A 23,386-nucleotide genomic window follows, 5' to 3' on the forward strand; every position below is an offset into this window, starting at 1 on the left:
ATGCTCCTGCCGTTGCTAAGCAACGAGATGCGCCATCGCGCATGCGCAGAATAGCTCAGGTGATTTCCCCCCCCACGCGTTGCTTGGCAACGAGGGCCGCCCCTAGGGATGCGCATGCGTGGTAATGCTATGGTGATTTTTTTTTAATCCCTGCGCGTTGCTTGGCAACGGGCGACGCTGTCGTCTCCGCGCATGCGCAGCATGCTTGGGGGGGTTTTGCCCCCCCAAGCGTTGCTTGGCAACGGGAGCCGCTCCCCGCCCTGCGCATGCGCAGTAGCGCTCAGGTGATGCCGCCCCACACGCGTTGCTTAGCAACGAGGGACGCTCCCGTGCCCGCGCATGCGCAGTAACGGGCGCGCACCTGTGCCCAGGTATCGCCATGGAGCAGAGGCAGGACGGGCCGGCCCCGGCCCAAAGCCTGGAGCATGCGGAGCTCCAGCCCGAGCCTAAACTTGATCCCAAATCCCAGCCCGAGCCTGAACTTGATCCCAAATCCCAGCCAGAGCCTAAAGTCGATCCCAAATCCCAGCCAGAGCCTAAAGTCGATCCCAAATCCCAGCCCGAGTCTAAAGTCGAGACCAAATCCCAGCCCGAGCCTGGTGCTGAAGCCGGTGGTGAGCCCGGTCCTGATGCTGAGCTCGGTCTCGGTTCTGAGCCTGGTCCCGGTTTTGAGCCCGGTCCCGGTTCTGAGCCCGGTTCGGATTGGCAGCGCCAGCAGCGAATCGCCGCCCGCCGCAACCGCGTGGATGTCCGGCGCCGGTGAGGAGCGGGGGGGCCGGGCCCCCATTCCCGGCGGGATTCTCCCGGTTTTCCAGAGGGGGTGGGGCTGGGGGTCCCCAGTCCGAAGTGGGACAGGGCCGGAGCTCAGGGGCTCGTCCCAAACCCGAGCCGGGGATCAAAGCTGAGCTGGAGATCGGGATCTGCCCCAAACCCGATTCCAGGGATCAGGATCCATCCCATAGGTTCGGGATCAATCTCAAACCAAATTCCAGGGATCGGGATCCATCCCAAATCCAATCCCAAACTCTGAATCCAATCCCAAACTCAGGATCCAATCCCAAATCCAATCCCAGGCTCAGGATCCATCCCAAACACAGTCCCAAAGCTCAGGACCATTCCCAATTACCAGAACTATTCCCAACAGAATCACATTCCCAACAGGAATTCCAAATCCATGGAATCTCATTCATCACATTCTTGTGGCTCCTATTCCCAACAGGAATTCTGAATCCTTGGAATCTCACTTGTCACATTCCCTGTGAATCCTATTCTGAATCCGTGGAATATCATTCCTATTCCCAACAGGAATTCCAAATCCATGGAATCTCATTTCTCACATTCCCATCCTTCCAGGCTCCTTCTTCCCTTCCCGTTCCCAAATCCTTTCCCCATCCCAAAATTCCTTCCCTTTTCCCCGAGGGGCTGATCCCGCATTCCTGGCAGCATTCCCAGCTCCAGAGGGGGAATCCTGGATCCCGTTTTCCTTTGGGAATGCTGTTCCCAGCTCCCTGCTTCCCACGGGAATGTCCCGAGGGGGAGGGAGATCCCGGGATTGGATCCCGGCCCTTTCCCAGCATTGGGAAGAGGTTGGGGTGGAAAAGATCCCAACTTTTCCCTGTTTTCCTCCCAGGGAAGCCCTTGGAGAGAAGGTGGAGAAGGAGGAGGAGGAGGAGGAGGAGGAAGAGGAGAGGAAGAGCCTGAAGGTGATCGAGGAGACCGGGAAGGTGAGAAAGGGTTGGGAATCTCCTCCTGGATCCATCCTTATCCTTTATGGGCCGAAAACTGGGAGAGAAATTCCCAGGACTGGGATTTGGGATCTGATGGGAATTTCCTCCTGGATCCCTCCTTATCCCTGTTTTTTCCCTTTTATGGGCAAAAAGCCAGGAGAGAAACTCCCTGGGATTGGGATTGGGGCTGGATCATCGATCCAATGGGAATTTCCTCTTGGATCCCTCTTTGTTCCAGGTTTTCCTTCTTGGTGTCCCCTTGATGGGATAAAAATCCAGGAGAGAAACCCCAGGATTTGGGATCTGATGGGAATTTCCTATTGGATCCATCCTTATTCCTGGTTTTCCTTCTTGATGGGCCAAAAACTGGGAGAGAAACTCCCCAGGACTGGGATTTGGGATCCAATAGGAATCTCTTGGATCCATTTTTGTTCCATGTTTTACTCCTTTTATTGACCAAAAACAGGGAGAGAAATTCCCAGGATTGGGAATTTGGGATCTGATGGGAATTTCCTCTTGGATCCCTCCTTGTTCCAGGTTTTCCTTCTTGGTGTCCCCTTGATGGGACAAAAAACCAGGAGAGAAACCCCAGAATGGGAATTTGGGCCAGATCCTTGAAATCCAATGGGAATCTCCACTTGGATCCATCTTTATCCCTGGTTTTCCTCCTCGATGGGGCAAAATCCTGGAGAGAAACTCCCCAGGACTGGGATTGGGGTTGGATCCAATGGGAATCTCTTGGATCCGTTCTTGTTCCGTTTTTCCCTCCTTTTATTGGCTGAAAACCGGGAGAGAAATTCCCAGGATTGGGATTTGGGATCTGATGGGAATTTCCTATTGGATCCGTCCTTATCCCTGGTTTTTCTCTTTTATGGGCAAAAAAACGGGAGAGAAAATCCCTGGGATTGGGGTTGGATCCAATGGGAATCTCTTGGATCCATTCCTCTTCCACGTTTTCCTCCTTTTATTGGCCAAAAACCCGGAGAGAAATTCCCAGGATTGGGACTGGGGCTGGATCCTTGGGATCTGATTCCCACGAACGGGAAGGATGCGGGATTGGCTCATTCCAAGCCCGAATTCCCAGGATTTCCCTTCCCTGGCAGGTCCTGGCCAAGCTCCTTTTCCACGGGACGCAGCTGCTGACGAACGTCCGGGTGGAAGCGGATCTGCGGGAATCGCGGAGGCGGGAAAAGGAGGGGGAGGAAAAGAGGAGGAGGTGAGCGGGAAGGAGCCGGGAATTTGGGAATTCCGGCGGGAAATTTAGGCCACCAAATCTCAGCTGGCCCAGGGAGTTTTCCAGAGGTTTCCAGGAGAGCTGGGATTTGGGAAAGGGCTGGAGGGATGGGACACAGGGAAGGGAATTCCCACTGGGAAAGGGGAGCTTGGGGTGGGATCTTGGGAAGGAATTCCTGGCTGGGCTGGAATTCCCAGAGAATCCCTGGATCTCTGGCAGTGTCCAAGGGTGGATTTGGATCACCCTGGGATCATGGGAAGTGTCCCTGGAATGGGATTGAAGGTCCGTGGATCCCATCCCAAACCATTCTGGGATCCAGGACACTCAGGATCCATCCCTGAGGGATTTTTATGGAATTTGGGGATGGAAAAGGGAAGGGAGACCCTTCCTGGAGTCCTGAATTCCCAGTGAAGCCCCTGGATCCCGAAATTCCTTTCCAGAGAGGAATCGGGATGGGGATGGATCCAATCCCAGAGCTGGGAATGTGCAGCTGGATGAGGGAAGGATGCAGGGAATGCTGGGAGCCTTTTCCAGAGGTTTCCAGGAGAGCTGGGATTTGGGAAAGGGCTGGAGGGCCAGGAGCCAGGGAATGGCTTCCAGTGGGAAAGGGGAGCTCGGGGTGGGATCTTGGGAAAGAATTCCTGGCTGGGCTGGAATTCCCAGAGAATCCCTGGGAGCACCCAAGGAAAGGTTGGAGCACCTTGGGATTGTGGGATTGGAATGGGATGGGATTGAAGCTCCATGGATCCCATCCAAATTATTCTGGAATTCCTCCTCGGAATTCCTCAGCCCTTTCCTGTGAAGGCCCCGCCCATCCTGCTCTGGCAGTGGAATTTCTCCCGTTGGGATTTTCCAAATTGTCTGGCATTCCCTGATCCCCGCCACCCCCAGGATCATTCCTGACCTCTCCTATCCCACTTTTCCATCAACCAGAATTCCCATTCCCAGAATTTGGGATGTCAGCCAGGAAACACCAAATCCGTTCCCCCACTGCCTTTGGAATGACTCCAAGATGGAGCAGGATGCTCCATGGGAATTCCCAGTGGGAATCTCCTTAAGGAACCAGCTGCTGGGAATTCTGGGATCTGGGAATTTGGGCGTGGCTCCAACAAGAACTTCCCAGGGAGCCGCTGCTGCTCCAGGGATGTGGCACTTGGGGGCATGGAAGTGTTGGGAATGGTTGGAATTCCGTGGGGTTTTCCAGCTGGAATTCCATCTGGGGATTGTGGGATGGGATAATGGGATCCATGGGATAATGGGATGGGATTCAGGGAAGGGATTTATGGAAGGGAAGGAATTTAGGGAAGGAATTTTAGGCAGGGATTTAGAAAAAGGGAAGGGATTTGGAGAAGGGATTTAGGGAAGGGAAGGAATTTAGGGAAGGAATTTGCAGGGAGGATTTAGGGAAGGGATTTAAGAAAGGAAAAGGATTTAGAGAAGGAATTTAGGGAAGGGAAGGAATTAAGGGAAAGAATTTTGGGAAGGGAAGGAATTTAAGGAAGGGATTTAGGGAATGAATTTGGGGAAGGGAAGGAATTTAGGAAATGGATTTAGGGAAGGAATTAAGGGAAAGAATTTTGGGAAGGGAAGGGATTTAAGGAAGGGATTTAGGGAAGGAATTTAGGGAAGGGATTTGGGGAAGGAATTTAGGAAATGGATTTAGGGAAGGACTCCAGGTCTGGAGCAATTCCAGCCCTATCCCAGCTCCCCGATTCCCTGGCTTCCCGCAGGCTGGAAAAGCTGGAATGGGAAGCCAAGCACGGCACGGAAAAGTTGGCGGAGATCAATTCCAAGTGGGCCCTGGCGGGGGATCTGAAAATCCCGCAGGAATTGTGGGAGCTGCTGGAGCAGCAGCAGGATCAGTGCCAGCAGCTCCTGACAGGGAAGAACCGGCTGATCCGGGAGCTCCAGCAGGTATTCGGGAATTCTGGGAGAGCTGGGAATTCGGGGAAGGATGCAGGGAATGCTGGGAGCCTTTTCCAGAGGTTTCCAGGAGAGCTGGGATTTGGGAAAGGGCTGGAGGGCCAGGAGCCAGGGAATGGCTTCCAGTGGGAAAGGGGAGCTCGGGGTGGGATCTTGGGAAGGAATTCGTGGCTGGGATGGAATTCCCAGAGAATCCCTGGATCCCTGGCAGTGTCCAAGGGTGGATTTGGATCACCCTGGGATCATGGGAAGTGTCCCTGGAATGGGATTGAAGATTCATGGATCCCATCCCAAACCATTCTGGGATTTTGGGATCCAGGACACTCAGGATCCATCCCTGAGGGATTTTTATGGAATTTGGGGATGAAAAGGGGAAAGGAGACCCTTCCTGGAGTCCTGAATTCCCAGTGAAGCCCCTGGATCCCAAAATTCCTTCCTGGAGAGGAGTCAGGATGGGGATGGATCCAATGCCAGAGCTGGGAATGGAGGGAACTCCCTGGGAAAGGGGGAAATGGGATTTGGGAAGGAATTCCTGGCTGGGCTGGAATTACCAGAGAATCCTTGGGAGCATCCAAGGAAAAGCTGGAGCACCCTGGGATGGTGGGATTGGAATGGGATGATCCTTCCCACCCAAACTGCTCCATGATAATTCCCTGAGGATTCTCGCTGGATTCCTGGTGAATTCCCAGTGAATTCCCGGTGAATTCCCATTGAATTCTCAGTGAATTCCCGCTGAATTCCTGCTGAGCTCTTGGTGAATTCCCAGTGAATTCCCACTAAATTCCGGCTGAGTTCCCACTGAGCTCCTGGTGAATTCCCACTAAATTCCCACTGAACTCCTGCTGAATTTCCAGTGAGTTTCCAGTGAATTTCCAGTGAATTTCTGCTGAATTTCCAGTGAATTTCTGCTGAATTTCCAGTGAATTTCTGCTGAATTCCTGGTGAATTCCCACTGAATTTCCAGTGAATTTCTGCTGAATTCCTGGTGAATTCCCACTGAATTTCCAGTGAATTTCTGCTGAATTCCTGGTGAATTCCTGGTGAATTTCCGCTGAATTTCCAGTGAATTTCTGCTGAATTCCTGGTGAATTCCCGCTGAATTCCCGCTGAATTCCCGCTGAATTCCCGCTGAATTCCCGCTGAATTCCCGCTGAATTCCCGCTGAATTCCCGCTGAATTCCCGCTGCATTCCCGTTTTTCCAGGAGCTGGAGGCCAAGGACTCGCAGTACGAGCAGGCCCTGCGGGAGCAGGAGGGCGAGATCCGAGTGCTCCTGGAGAGGATGGAGGAGCAGAGCAGGAATCTGGTCCGGAGCTACCGGCACCACATCCGGCACATCGAGGTACCGGGAAAAAAAAAACGGGGAAAAAAACCGGGAAAAACGAGGGAAAAACGAGGGAAAAAGAAGGAAAATTGGGGGGGAAAAGAAGGAAAATTGGGGGGGGGAAATTAGGAAAACTTGGGGGGGGAAAGAAGGAAAGCTGGGGGGAAAAAAAGGAAAATTGGCTGGGGGAAAGCAGGAAAACTGGGAATAAAAGGAGGAAAACCAGGAAAGAGGCAGGAAAACTGGGGAGAAAAGCAGGAAAACCAGAAAAAAAAAGCAGGAACAATGGGGGAAAATGAAGGAAAATTGGGGAAAAAAACAGGAAAACCGGGGGGAAAAAGTAGCAAAAACAGGGAAAAAAGCAGGAAAATTGGGGAAAGTAGCAGGAAAATTGGGGGAAAAAAGCAGGAATTTGGGAATAAAAGCAGGAAAATTGGGGAAAGTAGCAGGAAAATTGGGGGAAAAAAGCAGGAATTTGGGAATAAAAGCAGGAAAATTGGGGAAAGTAGCAGGAAAATTGGGGGAAAAAAGCAGGAATTTGGGAATAAAAGCAGGAAAATTGGGGAAAAAAAGCAGGAATTTGGGAATAAAAGCAGGAAAATTGGGGAAAATAGCAGGAAAATTGGGGGGGGGGGGAAAGCAGGAATTTGGGAATAAAAGCAGGAAAACTGGGGGAAAGAAAGCAGGAAAATTGGGAATAAAAGCAGGAAAAATGGGGGGGAAGCAGGAAAATTGGGGGGGGGGGGAAGGAAAACTGAGGGAAAAAGCAGAAAAACCAGGGAAAAAAGCAGGAAAATTGGGGGGAAAAGCAGGAAAACTGGGGGGGGAAAAAGCAGGAAAACTTGGGGGGAGAAAAGCAGGAAAAACATGGGAAAAAGCAGGAAAACTTGGGGTGATAAAAGCAGGAAAATTGGGAATAAAAGCGGGAAAAAGGGGGGGGAAGGAAAACTGAGGGAAAAATGAAGAAAAACAGGGAAAAAAGCAGGAAAACTGGGAAAAAAAACCCAGGAAAACCAGGGAGAAAAGCAGGAAAACTGCTCTTTCTCCAGGGAAAAAAGAAAAACAACTCGGAATTGCGGTGCTGGGAGGAAATTTGGGCGGATGAGGCCGGAATTTGGGGATCTGAGGGGCTGGGAATGACTTTGGGAATGTTCAGTGCCCGGCTGTTCCCATGGCCTGAGATCCGGGCGTGGAATTCCCGTTTTTCCCGCAGAAAACGTTGGAGGAGGAGCGGCGGGAAATGCTGGTGAACAACCGGGAAAGGTGGAACGAGGCCATGCAGGCCCACAACGAGCAGGAGGTGAATCCCGTGGAAAATTCGGGATCCTGGGAATGGCTGAGGGTGGGGAAATCCCTCTGGAATCACCCGCTCCAAGCATTCCCAGCACCAGGAGCCAAATCCCCATGGATTTAAATCCCACCGGGAACTGGGGTCTGATTTTCCAGGGATGAAATTCCAGGTGGGAATTGTTCCCAATATCCAACTAAATTCTCTGTGGAATTTTCCCCCTTATCCTGTGGGAGCGGAGCTCGATCCCACCCGGCTCCAGCTTTTTCCAGGAATTCCAGAGAGGGGAAAATTCCCTCTGGAATTCCTCTTCGACACGCTGAGCCCCTCTCCCAGCTCCCTCAGCCTTTCCTAGTGCTGGATTTTTTTGGGATTGGGGTGGGAAGAGGCTGGGAATGGGATGGATGGGGTTGGAATGAGGTTGGATGACGTTGGATGACGTTGGATGATTTGGGATGGTCTGGGATGATTTGGGATGATTTGGAATGAGGGTGGGAATATTTGGGATGAGCTGGGATGGTTTGGGATGAGGTGGGATGATTTGGGATAATTTGGGATGAGGTTGGATGATTTGGGATGATTTGGGATGGGCTGGGATGAGGTTGGATGGTTTGGGATGGATGGTTTGGGATGATTTGGGATGGCTTGAGATGATTTGGGATGATTTGGGATGGTTTGGGATGAGCTGGGATGATTTGGGATAATTTGGGATGAGGTTGGATGATTTGGGATTATTTGGGATTATTTGGGATGATTTGGGACGATTTGGGATGGTCTGGGATGATTTGGGATGAGGTTGGATGAGGTTGGATAGTTTGGGATGGTTTGGGATGATTTGGGATGGTTTGGGATGATTTGGGATGAGATTGGATGATTTGGGATAATTTGGGATGATGCGGGATGATTTGGGATGGTTGATTTGGGATGATTTGGGATAATTTGGGATGATGTGGGATGATTTGGGATGGATGATTTGGGATGGATGATTTGGGATAATCTGGGATAATTTGGGATGATGTTCTCGTCGTTCCCTCAGCTGCAATTCCTGCGGGAGCGGATGGACAAAGCCCTGGAATTCGAGAAGCTGCTGAACGAGCTGGAGGCTGAGAGCGTGGAAAGCTACGACAGCACGAAATTCCAGCTGGAACGGGATGTGCAGGTGCCAGGAAAGGCCCCGGATCCCGGAATCACCACTGGGAATCATGGAATGGTTTGGGTGGGAAGGGACCACAAATCCCATCCCATTCCAATCCCGACACCTCCCGTGATCCCAGGGGGATCCAAGCTTTCCTTGGACACTCCCAAAGATTCTCTGGGAATTCCAGCCCAGCCAGGAATTCCTTCCCAAGATCCCACCCCGAGCTCCCCTTTCCCACTGGAAGCCATTCCCTGGCTCCTGGCCCTCCAGCCCTTTCCCAAATCCCAGCTCTCCTGGAAACCTCTGGAAAAGGCTCCCAGCATTCCCTGCATCCTTCCCTCATCCAGCTGCACATTCCCAGCTCTGGCATTGGATCCATCCACATCCCGACTTCTCTCCACTGGGAAAGAATTTCGGGATCCAGGGGCTTCACTGGGAATTCAGGACTCCAGGAAGGGTCTCCCTTTCCTTTTCCATCCCCAAATTCCATAAAAATCCCTCAGGATGGATCCTGAGTGTCCTGGATCCCAGAATCCCGGAATGGTTTGGGATGGGATCCATGGATCTTCAATCCCATCCCGGGGACACTTCCCATGATCCCAGGGTGATCCAAATCCACCCTTGGACACTGCCAGGGATCCAGGGATTCTCTGGGAATTCCAGCCCAGCCAGGAATTCCTTCCCAAGATCCCACCCCGAGCTCCCCTTTCCCACTGGAAGCCATTCCCTGGCTCCTGGCCCTCCAGCCCTTTCCCAAATCCCAGCTCTCCTGGAAACCTCTGGAAAAGGCTCCCAGCATTCCCTGCATCCTTCCCTCATCCAGCTGCACATTCCCAGCTCTCCCAGCCCTGGGACATTCCCTGGACTCCTTCCAGCGGCTCCACTCCCTCAATTCCCGATAACCTGGAATCGTGGGATGCGCCTGGGAGCTCGGGACGGAGCTCAGCATTCCCAGGGAATGCCATGGGACCGTTGGAAAAGACGGGAAATGTTGGAAAAACAACCTTGGGCTGTGCCCGGGGGAGGCTCCGGAGAGAATTTTCCCTCTCCGTGTCCCACGGCTTCATCCCGGTTTGGGAGCAGCCTTGGGATAATCATGGAAAAATCCCTCAGGCTGTTCCAGGGAAAGTTTTTCACGGGGTATTAGGAATATTTTCTTCCCCAAATAGGAGAAAAATATCCCAAAATTAATCCCAACAAGCACAGAATTCCCAAAGGTGGAGGAGGAGGAGCAGGAATTCCTTGTGCCCGCTGCTCGTGGGGAAAAAAAAAAAAAAAAAAAAAACAGAAAAACAAACCCACAAAAATTGAAGCTGGAATTGGGAAGGACTTCCCTGCTGGTTGTTTAGGATTTGCCTGAGGTGGGATTTTGGGAATTAACCCCTGGATCGTGGCTTTCATCCATCCTCTGGAAAGGGGAAAAAAAAAACTCCTTGGCCCTGCTGGGATTTTTTTTTTTTTTTTTTCCTGAGGAATCCAAACCCTTCTGGGAGTTTTCTCGGGTTTTTCCCTAAATTCCAGGCTCGTCTTGGTGATTTTTTTTTTTTTCCCATGGAATTGCAGTACCTGGAGAAGAGGCTCCGGCAGATGAAGGGGCTTTACCACCTGAACCAGGTGAAGCTGGAATACAACCTGGACGTGCTCCGGCAGCTGGACGTGGAAAATTCCACACTCCGATCCCTGCAGAAAAGGAAAATCAACCGGTAAAAAAAAAAACCAAAAAACAAACAAAAAAACAAAACAAAACAAAAAAAAAACACCAAAAAAACAACAAAAAAAACAACAACAACAACAAAAAAAAACAAAAAAACCCCCAAAAAACAACAACAAAAACCCAAACAAACAAACAAAAAAAAAACAACAAAAAAAAACCAACAAAAAACCCCAAACAAACAAAAAAAAAATTCCATCCCGGGAATCTCCTCTCATTCCCAAAAGCTTTTCCCACTCCTGGGCATTCCCAAATCCGGGCTCTTCGTCCCTTCCCAGACTCCAGACTTCCCTCAGCCTCCTGAGGACCAAAATGGCCAAGCAGGAAAAGAAATTCCAGGAGGAAAAGCAGAGCCTGGAATGGGAGCTGGAGCGGATCACGGGACAATTCCAGGAGACGCGGAGCCGCCTGAGGTGGGAAGCGCCGGGAATTCCGGAGAATTCCCTCTCACAGCGGGATCTTGATCCCGTCGGGGATGGTTTTTTTTTCTTTTTTTCCCCCCCTCTCCACCTCCCCCAGGGATCTGGCGCTCAGCGGAGCCGAGAAATTCCGGCGGGTTTGGATGGCGAACGAGGAAGAGGCCAAAGCGCTGATCCGGGAAGCGCTGGACGCCGATCGCATCATCCACGTGCAGCAGTTGGGAATGCCGTGGGAAGAGCCTCGCCTGTGGTTCATGGATAACGTGGGACCCCCGGGAGGCCGCCGGGAGAAGAGGGAGGCCATGGAAGCGGCCACGGAGCTGCTGGAAGGTGGGAGGGATCCCTAAATCCCTCGGGATCTTCCTCCGGGCAAAGCGCCCGATTCTTGGGATTTCCAAGAGGGATCTTCCAGGAGTCTTTTCCCCATTTTTCCCCCCGTTTTCCCCCCATTTTTTCCCCCGTTTTCCCCCGTTTTCCCCCATTTTTCCCCATTTTTCCCCATTTTTCCCCATTTTTCCCCATTTTCCCCCATTTTCCCCCATTTTCCCCCATTTTTCCCCATTTTTCCCCATTTTCCCCCATTTTTCCCCATTTTTCCCCATTTTTCCCCATTTTTCCCCATTTTTCCCCATTTTTCCCCATTTTCCCCCATTTTCCCCCATTTTCCCCCATTTTCCCCCATTTTCCCCCATTTTCCCCCATTTTCCCCCATTTTCCCCCATTTTCCCCCATTTTCCCCCATTTTTCCCCATTTTTCCCCATTTTTCCCCATTTCCCCCCATTTCCCCCCATTTTTTCCCCATTTTTCCCCATTTCTCCCCGTTTTTTCCCATTTTTCCCCATTTTTCCCCGTTTTTCCAGATTTCCTGGGTTTCCCCCCCTTTTCTTTTCCCTGGTTTTCCCACTCCCAACAACCAGCTCTCATCCCAAGAGCTTCGTTTTCCAGGCGATTCCTCCAGAGAACTCCTTTGGATTTTGCTCCCTCTTCCCTCTCCGATTTTTCAGGGATCGAGTCGGGAAAACGGGATCAGGGAGGGAGGAGGGGAAAGAAGAAAGGATCGGGACGCGGAGAGGGAAGGAAGGAGAAGCAGGAGAGGGCCGAGGAAAGAGCCACATCCCGGCCAAACATTCCCAGGGAAACCCTCCGGAAAATCCTGGAGCTCCTGAGCCAGGAGGCGGTGAGCGGTGCCGGAGTTCGGGATCCGATCCGGGTTTTTTTGGGAATTTTTTTTTTTTTTTTGGAGGGACAGGGTGGAATCCTTTTGGAATGAGGGCTGGGAATGCTCACGGTGGCTCTGTCGCCTCTTCCCAAGGAATTCCTGGTGGAAAACAAACTCCTGAGGCCCCTGCGGGCGGTGGTGGGACCCAGGAACGCCGTCCAGCGGCTCCGATCCATCCTGGAGGTGAGCTGGGATCGGATCTCCAGGGATTGGGCCTGGAATGTTCAGCGCCTGGAGCTGGGAATTTTCACCTGGACTGGGGAAGGATCCAGGGAATCCTTGGATCCTACGGGGAATCCAGGAGAGCCGGGATTTGGGAAAGGGCTGGAAAGACAGGAACGAGGGAATGGCTTCCAGTGGGAAAGGGGAGCTCGGGGTGGGGTCTTGGGAAGGAATTCCTGGCTGGGATGGAATTCCCAGAGAATCCCTGGATCCCTGGGAGTGTCCAAGGGTGGATTTGGATCACCCTGGGATCATGGGAAGTGTCCCCGGGATGGGATTGAAGATCCATGGATCCCATCCCAAACCATTCCGGGATTCTGGGATCCAGGACACTCAGGATCCATCCCGAGGGATTTTTATGGAATTTGGGGATGGAAAAGGGAAGGGAGACCCTTCCTGGAGTCCTGAATTCCCAGTGAAGCCCCTGGATCCTGAAATTCCTTCCCGGAGAGGAGTTGGGATGGGGATGGATCCAATGCCAGGCTGGGAGAGCTGGGAATGGAGGAAATTCCTGGGAAAGGGGGAAATGGGATTTGGGAAGGAATTCCTGGCTGGCCTGGAATTCCCAGAGAATCCCTGGGAGTGTCCAAGGTTTGGGATCACGGAAGGTGTCCCTGCCCATGGAATGGGATGAGCTCTGAGGTCCTTTCCCACCCAGAACATTCCTTGATTCCCAAATTCCCAACTCCATCCCAAGGATTCCAACACCTCCAGGACTCCATTCCCAGATTTTCCCATCCATGGATATTCCTGGTCGATATCCCACAGCAACCACGAGGTTTTTCCCGAGGGTTTTCCCTCTGCTCCTGGAAAATTCCCTTCCCTGCCCCCCACCCCAAGGAGCCCTGACGGAATTCCCGTTTTTTTCCAGACCCTGCGGATCGAGGACGAGGCGGAGCTGCGGAAACTCATGGATTTTTTCCTGTTCTACGGATGCCAGGGAGTGACCGACAGCCAGGTGGGATCACCGGGGGGTGGGGGGGGGGGTGGGGGGAGATCCCAGGAATCCCCAAAATTCCAGGGAAGGGGAGGGATTGGCGTTTTCACCCCTTCAGGTGGAAAATTCCACATCCGGCTTTTCTCCCTGCAGGATATGCCGGGAGAAAATCCCGCGGATCCGGCTCAGGATGGAGGGGAGGGCGGATCCCAATTCCAGAGGGATGAGCTCCAATCCCTGGAGAGCTCCGTCCCCGCCCGCTCCGTCGATGCCGACGATGTCCTGAAAATCCTGAAGGAATTCCTGCGGGATTTTCCCAAGCTGAGGTGGGAATGGGAACAGGGACGGAGCCAAACTGGGATCCAGGGAATGTCCTGGGAATTCCTGGATTGTTCTGCTCGGAGAAGGAGCTTCCCAAACTTCCCTGCTCCACTACAGAGGGATCAGGAGATTCCCAAGGCTGGGAATAGCCAGGCAGGAGAGAATCCAGGACGTGGGAAGGGAGGGAAAGCTGGAGTTTGTTCTCATTCCCAAGGATTTGGTCTCCATCCCAAGGATTTGTTCTCCATCCCAAAGATTTCTTCTCCTTCCCTAGGATTTGTTCTCTATCCCAAAGATTTGTTCTACATCCCAGGAATTTGTTTTCCATTCCAAGAGATTTTTCTCTATCCCAAAAGTTTGTTCTCCATCCCAGGAATTTGTTCTTCATTCCAAGAATTTCTTCTCCATCCCAACGATTTTTTCTCCATTCCCAGGAATTTGTTCTCCATTCCCAAGGATTTGTTCTCTATCCCTAAGATTTGTTCTCCATCCCAGGATTTTGTTGTCCATTCCAAGAGTTTCTTCTCCATCCCAATTTTTTTTCTTCATCCCAAAAATGTATTGTCCATTCCAAGAGTTTTTCTCCTTCCCAGGATTTTGTTGTCCATTCCCAAGGATTTGTTGTCCATTCCCAAGGATTTGTTGTCCATTCCCAAGGATTTGTTGTCCATTCCCAAGGATTTCTTCTCTATCCCAGGGATTTGTTCTCCATCCCAAAGGATTCTCCTCCATCCCAAGATTTCTATCTCTATTCCCAAGGTTTCTCCTCCATCCCGAGGTTTTGATTCCCATCCCAAGGTTCCGATCTCCATCCCGAGATTTTCTTTTCCACCCCTAGGGACGAAGGACCCCCCAGGGAGATCCAGGAAATCCGGGACAACTCCAAGGACGGGGAATACTGGCAAGCCATGACCCGCGTCATTCCCGAGGGGACCCTCAAACTTTGGGATGCGCTCGGATCCGCGCTCCTGGAATACCAGTGAGTCCCTGGGGGATGAGGGGACAGGGAGGGATTTTGGGACAATCCCGGGGACAATCCCAGCTTATCCCGGTGTCCCTTTCCCAGCAAAGTGCTGACCCGGAGATCCGAGCTTTTTTCCCGGGCGGCCGCCCTGCAGCGGCAGAACTCGGAGCTGGGAATTCTGCTGGAGGAATATTTGGGATGCGGGCACGGCCGGTGAGCTCGGCCTCCCATTCCCGCCCGTATTCCAGCCTCCAATCCCACCGGGATGGATCCAAACCTGGGAATGGTGGATTTCCCGGGATCTGAGCCGGGGGGGGGTTTAATAAATCGTTCCCAAACCTGGATCTGTGCGTGGAACAGCTCGGGAATGGGGACAAATCCAGTCATCCCCACGATCCAGGGAATTCTTGGGATCGTGGGAAGTGCCACAAAACTGTGGGGTCATGGAATCATCAAATCCTGGGATGGGAGCTTAAATCCCATCCCATTCCCAACTCCCACCATCCCAGGATGATCCAACCTTTCCTTGGACACTCCCAGGGATGGAGCAGCCACGGGAATTCTCTGGGAATTTTATCCCAGCCTTTCTTCACCCTCCCAGGGAGGAATTCCTTCCCCAAAATCCCGGGGAAGAATTCCTTCCCCAAAATCCAGGGGAAGAATTCCTTCCCCAAAATCCCGGGGATTAATTCCTTCCCAAAATCCCGGGGAAAAATTCCTTCCTAAAATCCCATGGATTAATTCCTTCCCAAAATCACGGGGGTGAATTTCTTCCCCAAAATCCTAGGGAATAATTCATTCCCTAAAATCCCATGGATTAATTCCTTCCCCAAAATCCAGGGGAAGAATTCATTCCCCAAAATCCCAGGGATTATTTCCTTCCCAAAATCCCAGGGATTATTTCCTTCCCAAAATCTCATCTATCCCTGACAACTCCAAGGATCCACGGGAATTCCATGGAATTCTCAAGGCTGGAATTCTGCCTGCTGGAAACAATTCCTGCCTGGGAAGGATTTTCCAGCCCTGGCACAGCTCTGGAATTCCGGGCAGGATTTCCAATCCCTGCGGATTTGGGAGGATCAGGATCCGTGGAGGCCTCAGCAGTGCTGGGAATTCGCTGATTCCAGAGGGTTTTCCTAAATAATTCCATGTTCCCTTTTGTTTTCCCCCCCAAAAAATAGAAATAAAACCACCCCAGTCACTTTTCCCTGCCCCACACCTGTCCCTAAATTCCCACAATTCCAGCCCCAAAGCTGCTCCAGAGGCCGAGATTTTTTTTTTAATTTTTTTTTTTTTTTTAATTCTTTTTTCCAGGAGGGATTTTCCCCATTCCTCCCATCCTCCACCTCCCCCCTAAAATCTCATTCCCTTAAATCTCATTCCCAGCCGGGTTTATCTTTGACCTTGGACTCCCGGCCTTTGGAAAACACAGCTCCAGCAGTTTCTCATTCCACAGGGGGAAAAAAAAGCAAAACAAAAACTTTTTTTTTCTTAATTTTTCTTTTTTCTTTTTCTTTTCCTTTTTTTTTTTTTTTTTCCTTTTTCTTTCCCTTTTTCTTTTTTTTTTTTTTAATTTTTTTCTTTTCTTTTTCTTCTTTTTGTTTTTTTTTTTCTTATATTTTTTCCCTACTGTTTGCTTTTCCATGGATAATTTTTGGATTTCTCCAGGTTCCTATGGCGGGGTGTTTTGTTTTTTTTTTATTTTTGGAGGTGGGGACACCACGCTTCTCCCGAGGCAGGAACGCCAACAAACAGGGAAATATTGGAAAAGATGGGAAACAGGGAAAAAAAGGGTGGGAAATAGGGAAAAAGGAAAAGCAATCCCTGGAAAATCCCGAGGGGGGGGGGGGGGGAAAACACCGGGAACCCCAATCCCGAAAGAAACGGGATATTGGGATCTCTGAGATCCCGAAATTCCCGCGCTGGGGGCGGCTCCCGGAACACCGGGAGAGGCCGGGCCAGCACCGGGAGAGGCCGGGCCAGCACCGGGAACCTCCCCCGGAGCTCCCGCTCCGCCCGCCGGGAGCCCCGGGAGCCCCGGGATGCCTCGGGAAGCGGAGCGGAGGCTCCGCAGGAGGGAGCGCTGCCAGCGGTGCCAGGTGCGCTCCGACAGGTGAGAACCTCCCCTCCCGGTACCGGGGATCCGCCTCGGGGCAACCCCGGAACCGGCAGAGGCACCGGGAAGGGCCGGGAGTTACCGGGATGCCACGTGGAGAGGGGACGGGGTGGGGGAGAGGGAACGGGGACCGGGATTGGGGGATCGGGCACCGGGATTGGGGGACCAGGATTGGGGGATCGGGGACCGGGATTGGGGGATCGGAAACCGGGATCGGGCACCAGGATTGGGGGATGGGACACCGGGATTGGGGGACCGGGATTGACCGGGATTGGGGGATGGGACACCGGGATTGGGGGACCGGGTACCGGAATTGAGGGACCGGACACCGGGATTAGGGGATCGGGATGGGGGAGCGGGCACCGGGGCCGGTTACCGGGATTGGGAGATCGGGCACTGGAATGGGCCCGGGATGGGGGACAGAGATTGTTCCGGGGGTGGGGGACCGGGACCGGGTACCGAGATTGGGGGTTCGGGCCTGTCCCGGGATGGGGAACCGGGAACCAAGATTGGGGGACCGGGGCTGTTCCGGGTTTAGGGGAACAGGGGTGGGTCGGGAATGGGGGAGCGGGACCAGGTACCGGGGTTGGAGGACCGGGCACCAGAACTGGGGGACAGGGGCACCGGGATGGTCCCGGGATAGGGGACAGGGATTGTTCCGGGGCTGGGGGACCGAGACCGGGCACCGGAGTTGCCCCGGGGTTGGGGGTCCCGGCACAGGAGCAGCCCCGGGATTTGAGGTTTGGACACCGGTCCGGGCACGGTCCGGGCCCGATTTTGGGGAACCGGGGCAGCCCCGGGGGTGTGGGTCGAAAACCGGAGCAGCCCCGAGTTTGGGGGATCGGGACCTGGGGATGCAGAACCGACCACCGAGTGTCCCGGTCCGGCCCGGTGCCTGGGGTGGTCCCGGCCGCTTTTGTCGCCGTCACGGCGGGCCGGAGCCCTCCCCCAGCCCCGGCAGCGGCCCCGGGGCGGTGTCACCGTGCGGGAGCGAGCGCGGCTGAGTCACCGGCAGGAAACCGAGCCGGGGTTGCATCAGAAAGAAGAAGAAGAAGAAAAAAAACCAAACCAACCAACAAAACAGGAAAATCCCGCTCTATCATTCCCGCAGCATGGAAAAAGGAGCCGATCCCTGCTCCAGCACCTCGGCAGCCTCACCCTCCTCACCTTCCTCGCCCTCCTCACCCTCCTCATCCTCCACCCCCAAGCTGAAGGAGCAGCTGCTGTGCCCCATCTGCTACGACCCTTTCCGCCAAGCCGTGACCCTGCCGTGCGGCCACAACTTCTGCAAGGGCTGCCTGAGCCGCTCCTGGGAAAACGGGCGCCACGCGTGTCCCCTGTGCAAGGAGAGCTCGTCGCTGGCCGATCTCCGCGTCAACCACACCCTCAACAACCTGGTGGAGCTGGTGCTGAGGGACGAGGGGCAGGGCAAGGCCCGCGGAGCCGCGCTCTGCCCCGCGCACCGGGAGGAGCCCAAGTTCTTCTGCCTGGAGGACAAGGAGCTGGCGTGCTTCGCCTGCCAGAATTCCAAGCGGCACGAAGGGCACAAGATGAGGCCGGTGCGGGAAGCGGCGGCGGATTTCAGGGTGAGGAGGGATGCGGGGAGGAGAGGAAGGCCGTGGGATGTTTGGGGGTGAGGCAGCCGCGCTTCCCTGCGGGATTCTCTCCTGGGTTTTAATTATCCCGGCTAGTCATCCTGAGGGATGATTTATTCCCGAGAGTTGCCCCCTGGGCTCCTTGGTGCCGGCTTGGATCCGGCCGCGCTGGTTATTCCAGGGTTGGGATTTTAGGGAGTTGCACAATTCCAGCAGAAGGGAGGGATGGGAACAGGGAGGCAGCTGTGGCTGTGGGAGGAGGAGGAGCTGGGATGCGGCCAGGAGCCGGGAATGCTGCCAGGAGACGCTGGAAAACAGCCCTGACTCATCCCGCTGGATTTCAAATGTGGCGGGAAAAGCTGGGGATGGGAATGAGGAACAGGAATGGGAATGGGGAATGGGAATGGGAATAAGGATGAAAATGGGGAATAGGAATGGGAATAATGGGAATAATGGGAATGGGGAATGGGAATGAGGATGAAAATGGGGAATAGGAATGGGAATAATGGGAATGGGGAATGGGAATGAGGATGAAAATGGGGAATAGGAATGGGAATAATGGGAATGGGGAATGGGAATGAGGATGAAAATGGGGAATGGGAATGGGAATAATGGGAATGGGGAATGGGAATGAGGATGAAAATGGGGAATGGGAATGGGAATAATGGGAATGGGGAATGGGAATGGGAACAGAAATGGGAACCAGGAATGGGAATGAGAATGGGAATTGGCATGGGGATGCAAATGGGAATGGGTGCAGGAATGGGAATGGGAATGGGAATGGGAACTGAGCTGCCCACAGCACCAGGACAAGCATGATGGGATATCCCTAAAATCCAGGGAGGACGATTCCTTATGGAGCAAAGCTCCTGTTCCTCCCAGCTCAGAGGCAGCACAGCTCCTCTGATCCCACTCCGGGGGTTGTTTATCCACACGGGAAAATCCCGGGATTTGGGGAATCCTGAGGGCATCTCCTCCCCACAGGCCAAGCTGGCGAACATGGAGTCTTCCCTGCGGGAAAAGGCCAAGGATTTCGGGGCCGTGCGGCGCTCCTACGAATCCATCTCCAGGCACAACGAGGTCTGTGTTCCCTCCTGGAGCTGGGATTGATCCCGATCCTGATCCCAATCCCAATCCTGATCCCAATCCTAATCCCCATCTCGATCCTGATCCCAATCCCAATCCTGATCCCAATCCTAATCCCCATCTCGATCCTGATCCCAATCCCAATCCTGATCCCAATCCTAATCCCCATCTCGATCCTGATCCCAATCCCAATCCTGATCCCAATCCTAATCCCCATCTCGATCCTGATCCCAATCCCAATCCTGATCCCAATCCTAATCCCCATCTCGATCCTAATCCCAATCCCAATCCTGATCCCAATCCTAATCCCCATCTCGATCCTGATCCTAATCCCCATCTCGATCCTGATCCCAATCCCAATCCTGATCCCAATCCTAATCCCCATCTCGATCCTAATCCCAATCCCAATCCTGATCCCAATCCTAATCCCCATCTCGATCCTGATCCTAATCCCCATCTCGATCCTGATCCCAATCCCAATCCTGATCCCGATCCTAATCCCCATCTCGATCCTGATCCCAATAAAATCCCAATCCCAATCCTGATCCCAATCCTAATCCCCATCTCGATCCTGATCCCAATTCTGATCCCAATCCCAATCCTAATCCTGATCCCAATCCTGATCCAAGTCCTGCTCGTACACTGGGGTGGAGAATTGGGAAAGGAGAGAGATGGGGATTTGGGAAGCAGGGACAGGAATTTGGGAAGAGCAGCGTGATCCCAGTGATCCCAGCGAATTCCTGATTGCTGGAAAAGGGAAGTCCAGGGAATTTGGGCTCTCCAGAGGTGGGAATGATCCCAATCCCAATCCTGCATGTGCTCTGGGGTGGAGCATTGATCCCATCTGGGAAAAGGAAAGTGATGGGGATTTGGGAAGTGGGGATGGGAATTTGGGAAGAGCAGCGTGATCCCAGTGATCCCAGTGAATCCCTGAGCTCTGGAGCTGCCTGGAATCAGACCCCAGGGAATTGGGGGGAGCTCTGGAGGGAGCCATTCCCAGCTGGAGCGAGGTGCTGCCGTTCCCAGGCGGAATCGGCGCGGCTGGAGCGGCAGGTGAAGTGGGAATTCGAGAAGCTGCACAAATTCCTGCGGGATGAGGAGCAGGCGCTGCTGGAGCAGCTCTGGGAGGAGACGCGGCAGAAGCAGGATCAGATCCAGGGAAAGATGGAGCAGCTGGCCGAGGAGAGCCAGGCCCTGCTCAACGAGGCCGGGCAGCTCCAGGCCGACCTCAAGGAGGACGACTACACATTCCTGATGGTAATTCCCGCCAGGATTCCCGGATCCCGCCTCCCCGGAGTGATCCGTTCGATGTCAGGGTTCTGGTGGCAGCCGGGATCTCATTCCTGGTTTTCTCCTCTTTTCTTTTCCAGACCCACAAGAACCGCAAGAGGAGGTAGGTCCCGATCCTGTCGTAGCTGTGGGAATCTGGGAATCCCCGCTCCAAGAAAATTCCAGTTCCGAGTTCAGGAGGTTCTGGATGTCCCCTGGGTGCTCCGGGCAGGATAAGAGGGGGACAAAAAGTGGAATTTCAGAGTTTGTGGGAATCATTAAATCCCAGATTTTGTGGGAATTGAGGGGGGACAAGCTTGGGAGATGCCGGGCGCTGTCGGGAAGCTCCTGGTGAACCACGGGATGTCGGGAGCCTCATCCAAAATCTTTTTCCATGGATTTTCCCTAGGATTGCCTGCACGGCTGAGGAGCCGGAAGCTGTTCCCTCGGGAATGCTCCTGGACGTGGCCAAATACCTGGGATCGCTCCAGTACAACGTGTGGAAGAAGATGCTGGACACCATCACGGCCGGTGAGGAGCCGGGAATGTCCGGAGCAGGGTTTTCCAGAGGGTGGGAAGAGGGGAAACGTGGGGGTGGGATGGGATGGGATGATGGGATGGGATGGGATGGGATGGGATGGGATGGGATGGGATGGGATGGGATGATGGGATTGGAAACCTGCAAGGGAGGCGACTCAAAAGGGAGATCTGGGAATGAGCGTTTCCCAGGGGTGATGTGGGTTAGGGACAAATCCATGGATAAGGAGGATGGATCCATGGATGGAGAGATGGAATGATTGGGGTGGGTGGATGAATCCATGGATGGGTCCATGGATAGGTGGATGATGGATGGATGGATGGATGGATGGATGGATGGATGGATGGATAGATCCATGGATAGGGATGGATGGAAGAATGGATGGATCCATGAATGGAGGGACAGATGGATGGATCCACGGAAAGATCCATAAATGGATGGAGGAATGGATCCATGGATGGAGTGACAGATGGATGGATGATGGATGAATGGATCCATAGAAGGATCCATGGATGAATTAATGGGTGGATCCATGGATGAATCCATAGGTGGATCCATGGATGAAGGGACAGATAGATGGATCCATGGAAGGATCCATGAATGGATGGAGAAATGGATCCATTGAAGGATGGATGGATGGATGGATGGATGGATGGATGGATGGATGGATGGATGATGCATGGATCCATAGATCCATGGATGGATGGATCTGTGGAAGGGTGGATCCATGGATAGGGATGGGTGGATGGATGGATGGATGGACTCATGGATTCATGGATGGATGGATGGATGGATGGATGGGTGGATGGAACTATCAGTGGAGAGACGGATCCATGGAAGGATCTATGGAAGTATCCATGGATGGACAGAGGGACGGATCCATGAATGGATGGATGGACTGACGCATGGATGGAGGGAGGGACGGATGGACCCATAGACGGATCCATGGATGGATCCATGGGTGAATCCATGGAAAGGGGTGCACAGCGGGATGGATGGATCCCCGCCGACAACATCCCATAAACCATTCCCCTTCCCGGACCAGTCCCGTTCAGCCTGGACCCCAACTCCGCCGCCGGCTGGCTCTCGGTATCCGAGGACCTCTCCAGCGTCTCCAACCACGGCTACAAACTCTCCGTGGAAAACCCGGAGCGCTTCACCTCCGCCCCCTGCATCCTGGGATCCCGCGGCTTCTCCCAAGGCTTCCACACGTGGGAAGTGGATCTGGGCGGGCTCACCAACTGGAGGGTGGGCGTGTGCCGGCCCCACCGAGCCTCCGACTGCACTTTCCACCACGATTCCCGCTCGGGATTCTGGTACCTCTACCACCTTTACGGGAAGGACGAGTGCCGGGCGTCCAACGCCGTGCGCTCGGAAGCGGCGCCGGGAAATCTCCGGCGGGTCCGGGTGGAGCTGGACTGCACCGAGGGGGAATTGTCCTTCTACGACGCCGAGCTCCGGAGCCACGTCTACACATTCCACGAGAAGTTCGGCGGGGTCGTCTTCCCGTATTTCTACGTGGGAGGGCCCCAGGGAGGAGCCACGGCCAAGACGCTCCGGATTTGCCCGCTCCGGGTCCGGATCCATGAGGATATCCCCACCTAGGGAAGGGGTGTCCTGCTTCCTGCTGAGGTTTTCCAGGAAAAAAAGAAAAAAAAATTTTTTTTTATAAAATAGCAGGGATAAAAAGAATGTTTGTTTGTAATGCCTTCAGGTTTTTATCGTTAATAAATATTAATAAACTCTCCCTGTGCGGTTCTGTTCCCAAATTTGTCACGGATCCAAGGTGGGAAGATTTTGGGAAGAAGGGATTTCTCTGTTAAATGAGGAATTCTACGATTTTGGGGCTTTTCCCACAGTTTCAGGGATCGAGGAATTCCTGCTGTGAACGGCAATCCTTATCCCGGCTCTTGGAATGGGAAAATCCCATGGGATTGGACATGGGGTGTGTCCCCTGCACATGGAAAACCATCCCTGGGGGTATCCCACCTCCTCCATCCTGTTTTTCCTCATGGCTTTATCCCTCCCAGGGGTTTTTCCCAGAATTCCCAGCTCCAGGAATCCAGTGAAGATGTGCTGGGAAATGGAGGAAGTTTGGAATTTTTATCCGGAGTTGATTCTGCCCAAATGTTTGTTTGTTTGTTTTCCAAATCCAGGTGAGTGCTTGGGATTTCAGGTGATTCCATGGGGAAAGGGAAGGACCTGGGTGGCTCTTCCTGCCCTTTTCCTACCTTTTTCCTGCCTTTTTCCTACATTTTTCCTGCTCTTTTTATTTTCCTTTTCCTATCCTTTTTCCTGCCCTTTTCCTGCCTTTTTCCTGCCCTTTTTCTGCTTTTTTTTTCCTGCCCGGATTCC

At 53.2% G+C, this 23,386-nt stretch overlaps 1 protein-coding gene across 1 annotated transcript; it reads left to right on the plus strand.

The window, feature by feature from the left end:
- Positions 1 to 379: 379 nt before the first annotated feature.
- Positions 380 to 22,778, plus strand: TRIM35 (tripartite motif containing 35). Its single transcript, XM_088162787.1, has 21 exons — positions 380 to 759; positions 1,631 to 1,724; positions 2,831 to 2,943; positions 4,692 to 4,875; positions 6,088 to 6,225; positions 7,421 to 7,507; positions 8,532 to 8,654; positions 10,197 to 10,336; positions 10,623 to 10,757; positions 10,864 to 11,093; positions 11,769 to 11,941; positions 12,077 to 12,166; positions 13,077 to 13,163; positions 13,296 to 13,468; positions 14,302 to 14,442; positions 17,655 to 18,129; positions 19,123 to 19,218; positions 20,251 to 20,481; positions 20,595 to 20,617; positions 20,903 to 21,024; positions 22,077 to 22,778. The coding sequence occupies exons 1-21, from the start codon at positions 380 to 382 to the stop codon at positions 22,634 to 22,636; spliced, it is 3,795 nt and encodes a 1,264-aa protein (XP_088018913.1). The 3' UTR covers positions 22,637 to 22,778.
- Positions 22,779 to 23,386: the final 608 nt, after the last annotated feature.

This window comes from Sturnus vulgaris, chromosome 3 (assembly GCF_052056855.1).
Source record: "Sturnus vulgaris isolate bStuVul1 chromosome 3, bStuVul1.hap1, whole genome shotgun sequence".
NCBI lineage: Eukaryota > Metazoa > Chordata > Aves > Passeriformes > Sturnidae > Sturnus > Sturnus vulgaris.

What these genes read in the sequence shown, in the direction of transcription:
- TRIM35 (XM_088162787.1), top strand. Translation starts at nt 380, where the DNA reads ATGGAGCAGAGGCAGGACGGGCCGGCCCCGGCCCAAAGCCTGGAGCAT. An exon ending in TGATCGAGGAGACCGGGAAG is followed by an intron (nt 1,725 to 2,830) that starts GTGAGAAAGGGT and finishes CTTCCCTGGCAG; the next exon opens with GTCCTGGCCAAGCTCCTTTT. An exon ending in AGCTCCTGAGCCAGGAGGCG is followed by an intron (nt 11,942 to 12,076) that starts GTGAGCGGTGCC and finishes CCTCTTCCCAAG; the next exon opens with GAATTCCTGGTGGAAAACAA.